The following is a 17743-nucleotide window of genomic DNA, read 5'->3' on the forward strand; positions in this document are numbered from 1 at the left end:
CTTGGACTGATTTGGGCATGGCAAAATTCTTTCCATGTGGGGTGGGACTGCAAGAATACTTGCTTGTGACTCAGCTGCCCCCCTGCTGGTCATGCCTGCCTCAGCTCACTTGTGACCTGAGAACTATGGCACTCCTCTGCTACAAAGCCAAAGGCTGTGGACTCTGCTTGCTGCTCTCTCCTGTTGCTGTTAACAAACTTGATTCATCTCCACACACAATTTACTTTCCATCTCCTGATCTGTAGTGAATTGACTTAACTCTGCCCTTTCCCCTTTGCTTTCCCTTTATTTTCTAAGCCTTAGTCTTCAATCTTTGTTCTACTTGCTCTACTTCTCCCTCAAGTACTGGTTCTAAACCGTGTCCCAGCCCATCCCATAGCCACAGTCTGAGAGAAGCAGCCATTCTGACAATATTCCAGTGCAAACTGGTTTCTGCAAACTCTGCCACTCATATCCACAATAAGGTAGCCATGGGATTTTATATCCCTGCAGCCTTGCCTGGGGATACTTTGTATGGATCTACAGGCATAACCTCTGCAAATGTGTGTGGCATAGACTGAACTTGTGCAATCTGCAGACAGTGCTACACGCCTGGCAAGTGGAATTCCTGAATCCTTTTTGGCATTTAGAAGAGAACATTTCATGACTTACCCTCAGTCAGTGAACACTGCATAATTCAGGGATCAATCAAAAACCTCCTGGCATATGATGGCACTGGCCTCTTTAGGCCTTAATGCACTTCTACCTTTCTTGATTTCAGGAGGTGTTCAAGCATGCCTGGATGAGGCACTTAGTGCCATGGTCTAGTTGATTGGCTAGGGCTGGGTGATAGGTTGGACTGGATGAGCTTGGAGGTCTCTTCCAACCTGGCTGATTCTATGAATAGCTGAAAAATAGAGACAAACACCACATATATAGGTCCATGCTTGCACAAGAGCTCAGAACTGCATTTTGCCTCCAGTAGATATGGTAGAAGCATTTAAAAGTCTGCATGTATTAAAGCAGGGTCAGTTTGGTTTTTCACCCAGCCCCTGGTGAGTATTCCACATTTACCAGAGTGTCTCTGGGACAAAGCAGTTTCAGAGCACTGCAAAGTAGATAAGAGTAAAATCTTTTCCACTGTGATTTATTTTTAGAACTGTGTCAGAGTTCCACTGCAGGTCTCTGCACTTCCACTGCAAACACTCTGTGCACATAAATGCAGTGCCCTCTGTTAATCTCCTTTTGACGGCTCCCTCTGGTGTAAAACTGACTTATAATGCAGAATGTTCTTTAGGTTTTGTTTGGGGTTTGTTTCTCCACAGAGGACATTTTTGTATCTAAATCAGACCAAAACTTCTGTTCAACTTGACAATTTTACTTACAAATACTTACAAATACTTTACTTCATTGATTTCATGTTATTTAAATCAACGTTGCTGCTATGCTCTGCCTTCAGTCATGGGGAAGCAGCAGGAAAAGAGGAGCAGTGGGGGAATCTGGTGTTTGTGTTCAATAAGTGAGGCTTCAGGGAAAAGTAAAGCATCACACAGTGGAAATAGATTGGCTGTATTTATTACAGTGAACAATTGCAAATGTGACAACTGTGAAAGGAAGGGAAACAATTTTATCCTCCAAATTAAGTGATTTCTTTTACTGGACTAACAGATTGCATATTGTGTGCGTGTGCAGGCTGTAAATTACAACTCTGAATTAACCTTCTTGGTTTTGTCATTGGTCTTTTCAAACACCACCTTTTTCCAGAAATCTACCTTCTTTTCTTTCAGCTTTCTGGCTTTCTTCTGCTTGAGGTTTATCTGTAAGTATTCTTCATGCAGGTTGTAAGATGGCCATTCAGCTAAACCCTCTCCATTAGGATTTCTGGAACCAAGAAGAAAGAAAGAGTGAATCATAGAATCAGTCAGGGTTGGAAGGGACCACAAGCATCATCCAGTTCCAACCCCCCTGCCATGGACAGGGACACCCTACCCTAGAGCAGCCTGCCCACAGCCTCATCCAGCCTGGCCTTAAACACCTCCAGGGATGGGACCTCAATCACCTCCCTGGGCAACCCATTGCAGGCTCTCACCACTCTCATGCTGAACAACTTCCTCCTCAGGTCCAGGCTCACTCTCCCCACCTCCAGCTTTGCTCCATTCCCCCCAGTCCTGTCACTCCCTGACAGCCTAAAAGGTCCCTCCCCAGCTTTTTTGTAGCCACCTTCAGATCCTGGAAGGCCACAAGAAGGTCACTTGGGAGCCTCCTCTTCTCCAGCCTGAACAGCCCCAACTCTTTCAGTCTGTCCTCACAGGAGAGGTGCTTCAGCCCTATGAATGCCCTTCTCAGTCACAGAAGTTAAGACTGACTCAAGAAAGCAGCTAACTCATTGGAGTCAATAAAACCAGGAAGAGGTGTGATGAACCTTATGGTTCTTACCCGTTTCGAGCAAAGTTAGCCCAGTACTTCATTAGAGTTCTACTGAGGTTCTTCTCTTCCTCTGTAACCTCACCTGAGGGACAAAATAACAAAGGATTATTATTGTGTGGCAGAAACCTAAGTATTGCTACCACAGAAGCAACATTTCAATCTGTGAATGTGTCATAGTCACAGTCAAGTTCTCAGCACTCTAGAGGAATGAGAGTAGCCTAATCATCCTTGTCCTACAAACTGGGGATACAGGGCCCAAGGAAATGAGGTGATTCACCTGTGGCTTTTCAGGAATCCAGAAACAATTCCAAAAAAGAACCCACGTGTCTTGAGTTCCACTGCAACTCAAGAAGAGGCCACATGGCTTAGTTTCACAGATGTCATTCTAGCCCTGTGGGTCTGAAATTCTCCCTATTATTCAGATAACCACCGAACATTCAGAGTTGGAAGGGGCCTCTGAAGATCATCCAGTCCAAGCACCCTCCTAGAGCAGGGTCACCTAAAGCAGGTCACACAGGCACACATTGTCATGGTAAGCCTGAATAGGCCAAAATAGGCTTATACATATCCTGGCTTGCCCAGGAATGGCTTCCTGCTCTCCCTCCTTCTGTTTTGGGGAGAAGCAACAGCGGGCAAGGGGACAAAGAACCTGGAGCCACTGAGTCTGCCCACACTTGTTTTCATCCTGTGGTAAACAGGGTACACAGCTTAGCTTGTGCCTGCCTCGTGCAAGGCCTCTGTTTTTCCCAAATTTGGGTAAAGCAAGACTATGTTTTCACCTAATGTGGCCAAGCTTGGGTAACTGCCATCGTGGCTGGTCCCGAGGCCCATTAGTCTCAGGCTATACTGGCAAAAAGAGATGCTAAGCCCATGGGATTTCCTGGAAAGAAGACATCAGCTGGAATCCCTCAGGAAAAGAAAAGAGCCCAGATTTCCTTCTTCCCAAGCACTCCACTAATCCTCTGCAGTTTCACTGATCTTCCAGCCAATGCTTTTCTGCTGGCAGATTCATGATCAGTGCTGGTATAGTGACAGTGTTTTTTTCTAGCATAGGTCCTACTTGCTACATTGTTGAGAAACAGCAAAGTGTAGATGATAAAAGATGGAGAGAGCAAATCAGTGTTAAACAAAGTGCAATAGGAGTAGAGGGTTATACTTCAGTCTCAGTGTTGATAGAGGTGATTAAATTGGAAGTACCACTACTGAACAGAGGCCTGGAGGCTCTGTAAGGAGAGGCTGAAGGAGCTGGGGTTGTTTAGCTTGGAGAAGAGGAGGCTCAGGGCAGACCTCACTGCTATCTACAACTACCTGAAGGGAGGCTGCAGCCAGGTGGGGTTGGGCTCTGCTGCCAGGCAAGCAGCAACAGGACAAGAGGACACAGTCTCAAGTTGTGCCAGGGGAGGTCTAGGCTGGATGTTAGGAGGAAGTTGTTGTCAGAGAGAGTGATTGGCATTGGAATGGGCTGCCCAGGGAGGTGGTGGAGTCGCTGTCCCTGGAGGTGTTCAAGCAAAGCCTGGCTGGGGCACTTAGTGCCATGGTCTGGTTGACTGGACAGGGCTGGGTGCTAGGTTGGACTGGCTGAGCTTGGAGCTCTCTTCCAACCTGCTTGATTCTACGATTCTATGATTCAGTCTTACAAGAGTAATTTCTAAGTGAACACTGAATGCTCCTTACTACGTAGCTGAATGTCCCCAGTCAGGTATGGTCCTCCAAAGACAAAGCCAACTTCGTCTCCGTGGTCAGCTTTCACATACTCTGGTTTACTGTCCCAGAAGGACGAGGGACGGTGCTGAAATTCAAAGAAGTAGGCAGGAGCTCCAGACTCTGGAAGACAAAACATTTAAAGAAGAAAATTGAAAGGAAACATAACATTTAAAGAGTAGGTAACATGTAAAGGAGAAAGCTGACACCAGCTGCTTAAAGCACTACTTTAAATATGCCCAAAGCTTTACACTGGAGAGATTTTTACTGTGAAGTTGCAGTCAAATATGTACTTCTACTTTGGAATGCCAAATGGCAAACTCACAGCACATACACTTAATAAGAAAAGAAAGACTGACCCCAGGGACACCTAGAGAAAAGAAAATAACATCAAATTGTTCTCCAGTTCTGGGTGTTTTGACATGGTTTGTCTAAACTTAAATATCAGTAAATCTCCAGGCTACAGAGCTGCTGACTGCCCAAGCAGCAGTGGGCCAAAGGACAAACTCCAGGTTGCTTTTATATGTTCTCATTTTGAATCCTGTATACCTCAGCAAACATCCACCTGGGTTATCATGCTCTGCCCTCAGCATATTGTGACCATGAGCACAAGTGCAAGACACTAGTACCAAGATAAAGGATTAATTGCTTCACACAAACCTGCAGACTTATATTGCTCTTCACCTTCAAGTTCCCAGGAGGAATCTCAAGCAGGCTGCCTACACACAACAGCATTTGTGTCCACACAGAATAGAATCATAGAATGGTTTAGGTTGGAAGGGACCTCAAAGCTCAGTCAGTTCCAACCCCCCACCATAGGCAGGGACATCTCCCACTAGAACAGGTTGCTCAAGGCCTCATCCAGCCTGGCTTTGAACACCTGCAGAAAGGTTGTGGAGCACAGAATCACCCAATATGATCGAAGAACCTCCCTGGGCAACCTGTGCCAGTGTCTCACCACCCTCACTGCAAAGAACCCTTCCCTAACATCCAGTTTCAATCTCCCCTCTGCCACTGTAAACCCATTACCCCTTGTCCTGTCATTACAAGACCTTGTAAATAGTCATCATTTGATCCAGCATGGAGTAAGAGGTTTGAACATCCTGCTGGTGTGGATTAGCTCACCTCTGTGATAGTCCAGTGCTCTAATGGATGGCATGATGAGTGCTGCATCCCCTAGCAAGTCCAGAAACTGGTCCCGTAGCTCAGCAGGATCATCTGTAGTTCCTATATACTCATCCACCAGCAGATGCAGGAGCTCTGAGGGTACATTCTAGGAGACAAAATGGATGCAAGAAACCAACAGACAAAGGATCACTTTCTGAACTGGCAACTAAAAATGGCATCTTGTAAGCTCTGGAGACTCAGCAAAGGCACAAAGGTCTAGAGTAGCACTCATGTTGATAGGTAATGGTAAATACAACCTATTTAGACTTTTTTTGAGGGGGAAAAACAACACCCAAACAATTCCAAAACCCAAGGCAGATAAACCACCTCAGATGAAATTTACAGGAACTGACAGTATTTAGCAGTTTCTCCTGATAATAATTTTGGCTTCTGTATCCTTCAGGAGAAAAGAGATGGGAATAATAAAAGCAAATTGAGTCCTTGAAATATTTATGGACCATTAGACTGCAGGGCAAGAGCAATGGGATCTCCAAACACAGCTTATGTTTTTAGCCTTAGAATTTGATGCTTGAAAGATACATTTCAAAACTAGGAGTGCAAAGCAGCTACCTTGAAAGTGACATTTAATTTAAGGTGCATATAATGAAAAAGCCAGCCTTGAAAGCCACCAACCAGATTAGCCATCAGCTACCATCAGAGCAGGGACAGCATGACAGTAATCCCACATACAAACACAGAAGGGAAAAATGTTGCTTCAGAGGTCTGGAAGGCAAAAGGCCCCAAAGCCCAGGCCTGACTCAAGCCTGTTTCTGTGCAACCCCATACACTGTAGCTGTAGACTCACAGAATGAATCATAGAATGGCTTGAGCTGGAAGAGACCTTAAAGATCATCCAGTTCCAACCCCACTGCCATGGGCAGGGACACCTCACACTAGACCAGGCTGCTCAAGGCCTCATCCAGCCTGGTCTTAAATAATTCCAGGGACAAGGCATCCACTTCTCTGGGTAACCCGTTCCAGTGTCTCACCACCATTAGAATTTCTTCCTAATGTCCAATCTATATCCACCCTGGTCTACTTTAAATCCATTCCCTCTCATCCTATCACCACAGGCCCTTATAAAAAGTCCTTCCCCAGCTCTCCTGTAGCTCTACTCAGGTACTGCAAGGCTGCTCTAAGGTCTCCCCAGAGCCTTCTCTTCTCCAGGCTGAGCAGCCTCAGCTCCCTCAGTCCTCCTAAGAGAGCTGCTCCAGCCTTCTGATCATCTTTGTGGCTCTCCTCTAGACCTTGTGACTCTTCTGGAGTCCTGTTGACTTTGCTGGAACTCTCCCCAAAACACAATATGACCTCAAGTCTTAGTAACATGGTCTTAAACTGAAGCAGGGCAGATTTAGCTTGGATGTTAGAAGGAAGTTCTGCACAATGAGGGTGGTGAAATGTTGGAACAGGTTTCCCAGTGATGTGGTTGAGGGCCTATCCCTGGAAACATTCAAGATGTTACCCTGTGCAGCCTGGAAGTGTCCCTGCTGACTGTAAGAGGGTTGGACAACATGACCTTGTAGGGTCCCTTCCAACCCAATGCAATCTGTGAACCTATGAAGTGCAGAGAACATCAAAGCTCACAAATCTGTTGTAGGCATCCAAAAGGAAATGGCAGTTCTGGAGTCAGGGAGTGCAGCAGTACTTACAAGGAATGGCTGTAAAAGCTCTATAGTTGAAATGATTGATTTCTTATCTCCCACCTCCTTCACACCTGGTATGCTTGATGTCTGCATGGAAAAACAGGAATGTCACCAGTGCCATCCAATCTCCCCACTCTTGTTAACACTGCAACTGCATGATTCCATTTCTCTTGTTACTGAGGTTTATTTCTGAAGCATCACATCATATGCAAAAGTGCAGTGTGGTGCAGCAGCTGTCTTGCAGAGCTTCTGTTTACTACATTAGAGCAGAACTGAAGCAAAAAGCCTCTGTCCCAATGGCTTCTTTTCCCTCTGGTAGGGAAGATCTTACAAGTAACTGGAAGCCTCTCTGATTCTACTCCAACTGTATGAAGCCTTTGAAGTAAAGATAAGGCAATGCTGCTCCTCTTTTAGAGCATTACATTGTGCCTGCAAAATGGATTAGAACAGATTTCACCTCTGCATTTGTCTTCTTGGACTGAGTACCAGCACACTCCCAAAGACAGGCAGTTACTACACAGATTCCAAACAAGAGCTTTGTACTACACAGATGAAATAATGAGAAATGAAGAGGAGAAGACAGAGGGCACAAACCCACCCCCTGCAGTTTTGTGCAATTGCTCATTCTTTTAGGAGTTACCCATGGAATTCATGAGGGAAAGAATTTATGCTCTGAGAAAGGGTAGGACACTTGTGTTATCCCCCTGCTCTGACCCCAGATAAGATTTTCAGCTGGTAGAGCTGACAAGGAACACAGGGACAGCAATGTGGCCAGCAGCCAGAGTTCAGCATGACAGACAAGGTGAACTGTTTCAGGTGGTCAGTGCCACACTTCTAAACCTTTATGTGTGAATCCTGCACATCATGTGGCAGGGGCAGAAGGACTGCTTTCCTTTTTCTTTCACTAACAAGCCCTTGACTGTTGCATTCTTTTCCCTCTTTCTCCCTAGATAAAGGATTAACATTTTAGATGTGCCAGGGATGTCCATGTAGCTCAGCTTGCAGGATGAAGCCTGTCTCATCATTTTGTGACCAGCCAGTTCTGGGTCACTACCGAATCATAATGCAAAGTTCACCTTGTAAATACTTCCAATAATGCAAAGCCTTTTTGGCATACTTAAAAGGTGTCCTACTTTCCCAGAGCTAATACAAATATATAAAAGAAAAAACCAAAGAAACCCAACCCAAAAATTCTAACAAAATACCCCACAAAAACCAAACAACAACAACAACAAAACCCCAGCCTTTAAATTACAGATCTCATATTCCAGCCAAATTCATGGTTGGTGACTCCTATCATGTATGGGACTGCATTAAACTCTTTCCCAGCCAGTATCTCTTCAGGTGACTTGTGAAGAAACACTCCATCCAAAACCAAGGGTAGAAATGGGATATCCTGAAGGAGGAAAAAACAACATCAGGAGATGAAATGACTTGTTAATAGCATTTCCCATTTCCCCCTGTATCTACAGCCAATTTACAGTTGGGCACAAGTATAAAGTGTAAGCCTGGCTGTGTCATGGAGTAAAGTAATGGTTTCCTGACCCTGTGCTGCTTCTAGCTGACACGAAAGCAGCATAACTATGCTCAAGCCTTGCTCACACTTCACAGGTACTAGGACACCTCACTGAAAAGTCTTAGAGAGTAATGATGTGAAATTGCTTCAGGAAGTATTTTGATGAAATTTGAAAGTCAACTTTGGAACAGGTTAACATTGAACTCCAGTCAGAGGCTGAGCTAAAGCTTTGCAAGCACACCATTAACCTCTGTTAGGAGGCAAAGTGTCACCTACCTTGCTCTTCAGGATTATGTCCTCTGCCTCCTGCTTCCTTAAGCAGTTTATCAGTGGGAGTGAACTGCTTGACTCACACTTAAATACACTTGCAATTTTCTGGAAATGATTAGCAAAGACAAGAACTGTTGGCTGTGAACTGGTCTTTCAGGAATGCAGAAACATGAAATTACTATACACAGTACTGCTAGGAGTATATTTAAGGGCAGATTTGGGGGGCTTGATAGGTCTTTGAGTATTTTCTTTTACTAGAACTACAACAGTTTGATCATGGGGTGGAATCATTCTGGTAAGCTACTCTTTCTTATTATACTTAACATAGAATCATAGAATTCTATGGTTCTATGATTCTTTCTTGTTATACTTCACTCTTCTACAATAACCCTTGCTGGAGAGAGAAAACAAAATTGTCAGAAAAATAAATAAGGAAATAAAAAGCCATAAAATGAATTCTTTATGGGAGATTTACATTATTAGCACCTGCTGTTGCAGGAGGAGAAATGCAGAGGTACTCAGAGGGAGAAAATTAATGCTCAAAGTCTTTTAGTTTGGGACTATTATTTTTAAATGAATTTACTTCAAATAAAGGCCCCTCCATAAAAAAAAACTGAATGCCTCTTCTGGATCCTAATGAAACTTTCTACAGGTCATAGTTATTGCCTAGGTTACAGTGTTCATGTGCCTGGCTTGGCATGTGTGTAACTGAAAATACCTAGCTCAGCCCACAGGTTTATAATCACAGAACTCTACAATCTATTTCCAACATCAAATAAGACTGAAAATAGACTATTTGAATGAAAACTTATTGACAATCACTATAGGTATAGGTATGCCACAAAACCACATTTGTTCTACTTTGTAGCACAACATACAATATAATTTCTATTAGAATAGAATCACAGAATCAACCAGCTGGAAGAGACCTCCAAGCTCAGAGAGTCCAACTTCTCACCCAGCCCTATCCAATCTACCAGACCATAGCACTAAGTGCCTCCTCCAGGCTTTTCTTGAACACCTCCAGGGACAACAACTCCACCACCTTCTTGGGCAGCCCATTATACAATATACAAATATGTAATATACAATCAGATTTCTTCCTCAATTATCACATCTAAAAAATATCTTATTTTAGGGCATACATTTTTAAAGAAAAAGATCTTACCTTAAGGTCTGTTGAAATTAAATCTTTATTAGAGTGGATCATAATTCCACTCTCTGATATTGCTTTATGAAAGAGGCCCTTAGATAAAGGGGATAAAACCTGCCAAGAAGGGAAGAGCAAAAAGTATTTAGTCAACATTAAGGTCCTTATCCCTTAACTTAATCCTTGATTCAGTGGGGAATTTGCTATTTTTAGGTGCTTAGAGGGGAAGTATCCAGATTTAGCACCGTGAGCCATTAATCTGACTTTTGAAAATCAGACTTAGCATGAAATGTGACACTGATTGGGTTTGGGAATTACTGGTTTCTTTAAGACTTTACTTTTTAGTGTATCTACTGCATGCCTACATGTGCAAAAACAGAGCAAGATCCTGCAGATACACCGAAGAGTGTGACAGATCCTGGATCTCCACCAAAGTGTTCAATATTGTCTTGGATCCACCGAAGAGCTGCTACTTGGTCCAAAAATGCCCAGTTCCCACGAGCGTGTTCATCACCAGTACTGAAAGAAGAGCATTGTGAGCCAGCTTCTGAGGAAGTGCAGGAGTTCAGTTGGTAGCAGAATAAAATAAATCTCACCTGCCTGCATTCTGTGCAAAGTGTCATACTTGGCCAGGGAAAGATCCATATGGGCCTGCTGACCTAACGCCCTCCAGAGTCACATCTAAGCCCCAGTGACAAATTTGCCTCTGTTGTTTGTTCAGTCATACACAGATGGACCCCTGGCCTTTCCACACCAACAGATGGAAGCAAAGGCAAGAACAAGCAGCCTGTCCAGAACCAAAGAAGGTCACCTATGCTTTGATAGCAAGCTACAACCAAATGCCAACACAAATGGAATTATGTGGACACTTCTGAATGTTCTGAAGTCCTGCTGTCAGTGAATTATGCACATTTAAACAACTTTAACAGTGGGAAGCTGGCAGAGAATCATAAAATCAACCAGGTTGGAAGAGACCTCCAAGCTCATTCAGTCCAACCTAGCACCCAGCCCTGTCCAATCAAATAGACCAAGGCACTAAGTGGCCCATCCAGTCTCTTCTTCAACACCTCCAGGGATGGCGACTTCACCGCCTCCCTGGGCAGCCCATTCCAATGGCAAACCACTTTCTCTGTGAAGGACAAGAAGTTCAGCTGATGTAGAGAACAAAACTCCCCGTGCTTTAAACATGACAGGAAGTATTTTGTAACAAGAGAAACGTGTCATCTTACTTGAAGAATCCAAGGAGTCCAAGTCTGTACTGAATGATTACTACCACAACATTCTCGTGGGCTGCTAGTGCAGAACCATCGTACCTAGCAGCACCACCGAATATAAAATTGCCTCCGTGGATCCACACCATCACCTTAGAGAAAAGAAGAGGTGAGATATTTTCATACACTGCCTGGTAGATTTCCTAGGATCATAGAATGGCTTAGGTTGGAAGGGACCTTGGAGATCACCTACTCTGACTTCCTTTTGAAAAGGAAGATGACAGAAGAGAATTAGGATATCCAAATCACCAAAGCTCATAGGCGCAGACGTTTAGGTTGGTGGACTTGGACTTTTACATAATAAGATGATTTTTGCTAATGCAGCATCCCATTTTCAAAAGCAATTAACTGACTTAGGAGCTATCAATGGGTGCAAACTCTGCACGAGGTGTTTGCACAAGGGGTCACTTACGGGTAACCTGTCCTCGTTTGCAGCAGCAGGGCTGTAAACATCTAGATACAAGCAGTCCTCGGAAGTTCGGAAGGGAGGGTGCTTCTCTTTGAGGTTTTTCTCAGCTGCTTTCAGCAGGGACAGATCTTGAGGACATCTCCACAAAGGAAAGGAAGTGTGACTGTTAGTAGGAAAACTGCAGGAGCAACAATCTAACAACAAGAGAGAAAACACTTCCTTTTGCCCCACCAACTGAATTCCCACAGGGTGCTCAGACTTTGTGTTGCTGATACACAGTTAGAGGTGCAACCTGTCAAAGCAGAGCTCCACACTTAAAAGCTGAAGTATTTCAGCCGACAAAATGTAATTTCCAAAGACAGGAATTCCTCAGGAATCCTTTGAGGCTCCTACTCCCACAGCTCTTAGGAAACATTTCAGTACGGGCAGCATATTCACTACGGCAACCATCAGAGCTCTGTAACCTGACAAAAGTGAGCAGGTCCTATACACAAACAAACTGAGCAGCTCTCACAGTGGTGGGTAAGAAGTTGCATCTCTCAGACCATTCCAGGGTTCAGGAGGTTCAGGTGGGGAAAACCTCAGAGATCCAAGAGGGGCTTTCGCAAAAGGAATCCCAAGGAAAGCATTTATAGGTCTGTCTGTCCCCTTCACAGTTGTTTGTATCCCTTTGAGCCGTCCCTGTGTGATAGTCACTTCTGGCTCAGCTCCATCATGTCCTAAGCAACACATAAAGGTAAAAGAACCCCAATATTTAAACTGCATCTTCATAATTATCAGACAAACTTCAAGGTAATATTTTTGTAACTGATTTTAGAAGATCTGAACTTATTCCTTTCAATTTTGTTCTATTTTAATTGCACTTCATTTTGTGCAACGACAGACACTCCCCTGCCAGTCAAGTCACTGTGCAAGAGCATCAAGCTTGAAAATGAATTTCAGAGCAAACAGCACCTATCAAAATCAACAACATCTGCTGAATTTATCATCCAACAACAGCCTAAAAACCCATACATGGATAAATTCAGAAACGTTTTTGCTTTCTACCCTTTAAGAAAGCAAGCTTCATTGTCATAAAACCATCTCAGCAATGCTCCCCTCTCACAAGCCCAGTCTTTTGTTGCATCAAGCTTATGAGGGTGTTTTTGCAATTGCTAGCCAAAGTATAAGAGAGAGAAATCACTACACTGCAACCTCCTTCCCCAACAGCAGTAATAACAACAGGTTTTGTGTCTCACCTTCTGCTCCAGCAGTGATGACTGCTATGCAACAAAACAGGGTACAAAGCAAGGAAATCTGACATCGAGGAGGCATCCTCCACCCCCTTTAGCTCTCAGTTTTCTGTTTTCACAGAGAAGAGAGTGGTACAAAGGTTCCTGCTGAGCAAGGGCTGCAGTGAAATTCCCTCCTGGATGTGTGCTGTGCTAGGCACTTTCAGGGCTAAGCTTGCAACAGAGTGTAAATACAATCCCTCGGTGTGATGCACATAAGCAGTAGCTCCTTCTGAGATTGGATGGAAATGACCCAGCACCACCTATGAACAACAAAAGGTCTAAGCAGAGCCAGCAATATGCCCTGCCGGGCCAGTGGCATCCTGGCGTAGATTACAAGGGGTGTGGTGAGCAGGCGGGAGAGCCTCTCCTCCCTCTCTACTCTGCCCTGCTGCGGCCCCAGATGGAATATTGTGTCCAGTTCTGCGCCCCTCAGCTCAAGAAGGACCTCAGGGAACTGTTTCAAAGAGTCCAGCACAGAGCCACAAAGCTGCTGCAGGCAGTGAGACATCTCTTATGAGGCCAGGCTGAGGGAGCTGGGGCTGGGGGCCTGGAGCAGAGGAGCCTGAGGGCTGCCCTCAGTGCTGTGCTAAAGATGTGCTGGGCAGCACAAGGGGCACTGGGGGCAAACTGGAGCAGAGGAGGTGCCAGGGGAACAGGAGGGGAAACTTTGTCCCTGTGAGGGTGCAGAGCCCTGGAGCAGGCTGCTCAGAGAGGCTGTGGAGTCTCCTCTGGAGGCATTCCAAACCCACCTGGATGTGCTCCGTGTGACCTGCTCTAGGTGACCCTGCTCCTGCTCTTGATGACCTCCAGAGGTCCCTTCCGCCCCCCCGACCTTCTGCCATTCCACAGAAGCCGCTCGGCTGCCACTGCTGACTGCGTTCCGCGGCCCCAGCGCTGCTCCTCGGCCGCTCGCAGCTGCCCTGGACGGGCGCAAGTCCCCGCGAGCTCCCGGCACGGACGCTCGCCACGGCCGGCGCCAGCTCCGCGCCTTGCCCACCGGGGGGCGCTGCCGCCCCGGGGAGGAGAGGCCCAGGCGGCCGGGCCCGCCCCTGCGCCGGTGCGTCGGCGAAAGGCGTCCGGGTCCGTTCCGTTCTCCCGGCCGCAGCTGGCAGGCAGGCCGGCGGCAGCGGCTATGGTGGGCCCCGGCCCGGGCGGCGCCGCGCCGCTGGAGAACGCCAACCCCCTCATCTACCGGCGCTCCGGGGAGCGGCCGGTGACAGCGCAGGAGGAGGACGACGATCTGCCGGACACCATCGACGACCGGGAGATCTTCGATATCCTGCCGGCAGGCGAGGGGAGGGGAGGGGAGGGCCGGGCCGGCGGGCGGCTGGGCCTGGGAGAGGGGCGCAGCTCCCTTTTCCTTAACCTGGCACATCTCATTCGCTCCATCAACGACCCCGAGCACCCCCTCACCCTGGAGGAGCTGAACGTGGTGGAGCAAGTGCGAGTCAAAGTGAGAGCCTGGCTGCGGCCGATACCGGTGCTGCTGGGCCGGGCCGCAGGGCGCTGCTGCCTCTGCCCGCTCCTTGCTTGCTTTTGCTGTTAGAGCAGCCTGCTGCAGAACAAAGGTGGGGAAGGGTCTGGAGAACAGCGCTGGTGAGGAGCAGCTGAGGGAACTGCCCTTGTTTAGCCTGGAGAAAGGGAGGCTCTGGGGAGACCTCACTGCTGTCTGCGCCTCCCTGAAGGGGACAGCACTGAGGTGGGGTTGGGCTCTTCCCCCTAGGATCAGGTGATAGGACTAGAGGAGGTGGCCTCAAATTGTGCAGGGGAGAGTTCGGCTGGAGGAATTTCTGCCCTGGTAGTAGCCAGGTATTGGGATAGGCTGCCTGGGGAGATGGTGGAGTCGCTGTCCTTGGCGGCATTCAAGGATTGTGTGGACGTGGTTTAATGGCTATGGTGGTGTTGGGCTGATGGTTGGCCTTGGTTTTGAGGGCTTTTCCAACCCAGACAATTCTGTGGCTTTATGAACAGTTAGAGGTTGGGATAATCTCCCAGAGGAAGCAGTGGATTGCCCTACATTGGGCAGCTTGAAGACTCAGCTTGACAGGGTGCTGGGCCAGCTCACTGCAGATAGACTATTGCCAAGAAAGGTTGGACCAGGTGATCCTTGAGGTCACTTCCAGCCTGATGTTCTATGATCCTATGATATTGCAGGGAAACGTCAGTGAAGAAAACTGTTAAGCTTCAAGTTGCATTTCAGAGGAAGTGCCCCCAGCCTCTGGGGTAAAGGCAGCGAGTATGGTACATGGGAGATGTTTGGCTTTTGACAGGTGAATGATGCAGAAAGCACAGTGGCAGTGGAGTTCACTCCCACCATCCCTCACTGCAGCATGGCCACCTTAATTGGCCTCTCCATCAAAGTGAAACTGATCAGATCTCTGCCTGAGAGATTCAAGGTGAGTCACCAAATCACCCTGGAAAGCAAAAGAGGAGGATTCTGATGGAACAAGATTAAAAAACCCAAACACAGTCATTCCCTCAAACAAAGGAAAAAAAAACAAGGCTAAGTGACAGGGGAAAAGAACTTAGAGTTCTTCTCATATCCTGGGTGAGGGACACGGTCCAGGAAGCAGGCAGGGCAGTGGGAAGTGCAGCATTATGGTTCTGTGACAGGCATGTCAAGGGGAAGTGGGGTTATGGAGGGAAGGCATCTGCAGTGCTCTGCATGGGAGGAGAGGTTTGTGCCTCACCTCCTTGGCTGAAGAAGGCTTAAGCAAATGGGAATGCAGAATATTCTGATTTTTAGACTTTGTTCTGCTATGTACAGCAATAGGAACTGGCAAGAATGTCTCTTTATTTTCTCCCCCTCTTTTTGCTATCATTTCCCTTGTCTGCTTGTTTTTATTGTGAACTAGTTTGAGCTTCCAGTTTTCCTGTCTCTTTTGTTTTTAAGCTGGATGTTCATATAACACCAGGAACACATGCCTCTGAGCATGCAGGTAAGTGGCTCTGTGGTCTTTATGGTTTTTTAACCTTGAAAATGAAAGAGGAGAGAGATTCCCACACCTGCAGAACTGCTGTTCAGTAGCTGGGACTTTGTGTGCGTCAGCTGCTGGGAGATGTTCCGGAACAGGAAGGTGCAATAATGACACTTGGATATGTTCTGTACCCTACTCACAACATCTCCTCAGGCAGCATCTGCCCTCATCTAGTCATTGATTTGCCTGTGTGATGGAGGACTCAGAAAATGGGGAGAGGCAGGGGGGAAATGTCTTTTTGTGTTACACCTACACATGCGCGGCTCCCTGCTGCTGAGTCACAAACAGCTTGCTGGTTTAACTGGGGATAACGCTGCCAGCTTTGACTTGACAGCAGCTCAGGAGAGTCCTTAGCAGCTGCAGAATTACCTGAGTACCATAGCAACAGTGTGACTGCCTCTCGACGTAAAATGCTGTGAAGAAGACACCGTGTGCCTGTGTTTTGACCAGTGGTTCTCTTTGTTCCGCACAGTTAACAAGCAGCTCGCTGATAAAGAGCGTGTGGCAGCTGCCCTGGAAAACTCTCACTTGCTGGAAGTGGTGAATCAGTGCTTGTCTGCTCGAACGTAGCTCCCCTTGAGGAAAGCCTTGGATCCTGCCTGTGTTCAGCTGACTTTGTGTATAAGTGGTGATGCTGCTGTGACACCGGGCATGTTCTGTCAGCAAAATAAAGTCTCTTTGGATTTGCTTGCAAAATGCTTCATTACTCCACAAAGGTAGACTTAGATTGGAGATTGGGAAGAAGTTCTTTCCAGTGAGGGTGGGCAGACACTGGAACAGGTTGCCCAGGGAGGCTGTGGATGCCCCCTCCGTGGCGCTGTTCAAGGCCAGGTTGGATGAGCAGCCTGTGCTAGTGGGAGGTGTCCTTGCCTATGGCAGGGGAGTGGGAACTGGCTGAGCTTTAAGGTCCCTCCCAGCCCAAACCATTCCATGATTCTGTGTGGGAAATGAGCTAGCATCTACAAAAAGACAATGAAAATTGATTTTTGCATTTCTTGGTCGTTGCATAGGCAGGATTTGTTTCTTTAAAAAGCTTTGTTTCTGCCTGATTTTAACCAGTTTCTCCCTATACAAAGTCAATTTCAGATTCATAGAATCAAGTCTACTTTTGAAAAAGAAGGTTTTGCTCACCTGCTTGATCATCAAGCTTTGTATTTCTGTAGTATTTTGCTTTAAAAAGGGTGAAGCTATGAACGCTGCAAGCCACAGCATGGTGGCCCAATCTAGTCTGTGTTGGGCAGCAGTGATCCGAGTGTGACTAATCTAAAGTCACAGAGCAAACCAGCACAGGAACAAGCCCAAATCTTCCATTTCAGAAGTGAGGCTCCCAGTTTGCACTGGGCTTCTGCAGAAAGCCAGCTCTGCAGCAGCCTTAATCTGCTTATTTGGGTTAGCATCCTCTGGATGATCAGCACTTGCTTGGATGTATGAATGAAACTGTACATAAAGGCAGTATTTATGTAGTATTAATTTTGGGAAAGGAGCAGAAGGACCTGAAGGTTAATATTGTCTTTCCTCTCTGCCTCTTGCTGAATCACTGGACTGATTAGCTCTGACACTGCCAACATTTGCACCACAAATGAAGCTTCAGCCGTGGCACTGCGTGCAGGCAGCTCACAGGCAGCATGCTTGGTTGGTTTGATGGTGGTTTCTGTTTTGTTTTGAGGGAGTTGGGTTTTATTTCAATAGAAAACTAATTTTGCCCTCACAGATTTTGGGGAAGAAAGGAATGCAAATACATGCCGGGGGAAAACAGAAGGATGACTAATCTGCCAACAGATTGCTTCAACCCGCACTCCAAGCAGAGAAGGAATCAGTAAATTAATGCTTTGTTGAATCTCTCTGCTTGGCTTTCACCACTACATAATAACAGTGCTAAATAATTGATGGAGATGCTGGCACTGGCCTCACAAAGCACACTGTACACAGTAACCCTGGGGGTGCACTTTGCACCATTC

The 17743-nt window shown here is 46.5% G+C and overlaps 2 protein-coding genes across 2 annotated transcripts; one reads left to right on the top strand and one right to left on the bottom strand.

Annotated features, from left to right (window-relative positions):
- Positions 1-1538: 1538 nt before the first annotated feature.
- On the bottom strand, positions 1539-13634 carry LOC135184300 (fatty acyl-CoA hydrolase precursor, medium chain-like). The gene is made up of 14 exons (XM_064159911.1): positions 13557-13634; positions 12772-13067; positions 12048-12252; positions 11537-11672; positions 11083-11216; positions 10219-10372; positions 9872-9970; positions 8710-8808; positions 8173-8313; positions 6924-7004; positions 5233-5380; positions 4081-4230; positions 2416-2488; positions 1539-1860 (listed from the first exon to the last, which is right to left on the bottom strand). The coding sequence occupies exons 2-14, from the start codon at positions 12845-12847 to the stop codon at positions 1680-1682; spliced, it is 1677 nt and encodes a 558-aa protein (XP_064015981.1). The 5' UTR covers positions 12848-13067; positions 13557-13634; the 3' UTR covers positions 1539-1679.
- Positions 13592-16481, top strand: CIAO2B (cytosolic iron-sulfur assembly component 2B). Its single transcript, XM_064159910.1, has 5 exons — positions 13592-14081; positions 14181-14260; positions 15078-15203; positions 15701-15746; positions 16258-16481. The coding sequence occupies exons 1-5, from the start codon at positions 13607-13609 to the stop codon at positions 16353-16355; spliced, it is 825 nt and encodes a 274-aa protein (XP_064015980.1). The 5' UTR covers positions 13592-13606; the 3' UTR covers positions 16356-16481.
- The last annotated feature ends 1262 nt before the right edge of the window (positions 16482-17743 follow it).

This window comes from Pogoniulus pusillus, chromosome 20 (genome assembly GCF_015220805.1).
Source record: "Pogoniulus pusillus isolate bPogPus1 chromosome 20, bPogPus1.pri, whole genome shotgun sequence".
NCBI lineage: Eukaryota > Metazoa > Chordata > Aves > Piciformes > Lybiidae > Pogoniulus > Pogoniulus pusillus.

Coding starts and splice junctions, on each gene's coding strand:
- LOC135184300 (XM_064159911.1), bottom strand. CDS start 12,847: ATGCCTCCTCGATGTCAGATTTCCTTGCTTTGTACCCTGTTTTGTTGC. Junction 8,314..8,709: donor ACATAATCCTGAAGAGCAAG/GTAGGTGACACT, acceptor TTCCTCCTTCAG/GATATCCCATTTCTACCCTT. Junction 5,381..6,923: donor AGCTTTTACAGCCATTCCTT/GTAAGTACTGCT, acceptor TTTGTCTCCTAG/AATGTACCCTCAGAGCTCCT.
- CIAO2B (XM_064159910.1), top strand. CDS start 13,607: ATGACCTCCAGAGGTCCCTTCCGCCCCCCCGACCTTCTGCCATTCCAC. Junction 14,261..15,077: donor TGGAGCAAGTGCGAGTCAAA/GTGAGAGCCTGG, acceptor GGCTTTTGACAG/GTGAATGATGCAGAAAGCAC. Junction 15,204..15,700: donor CTCTGCCTGAGAGATTCAAG/GTGAGTCACCAA, acceptor TTTGTTTTTAAG/CTGGATGTTCATATAACACC.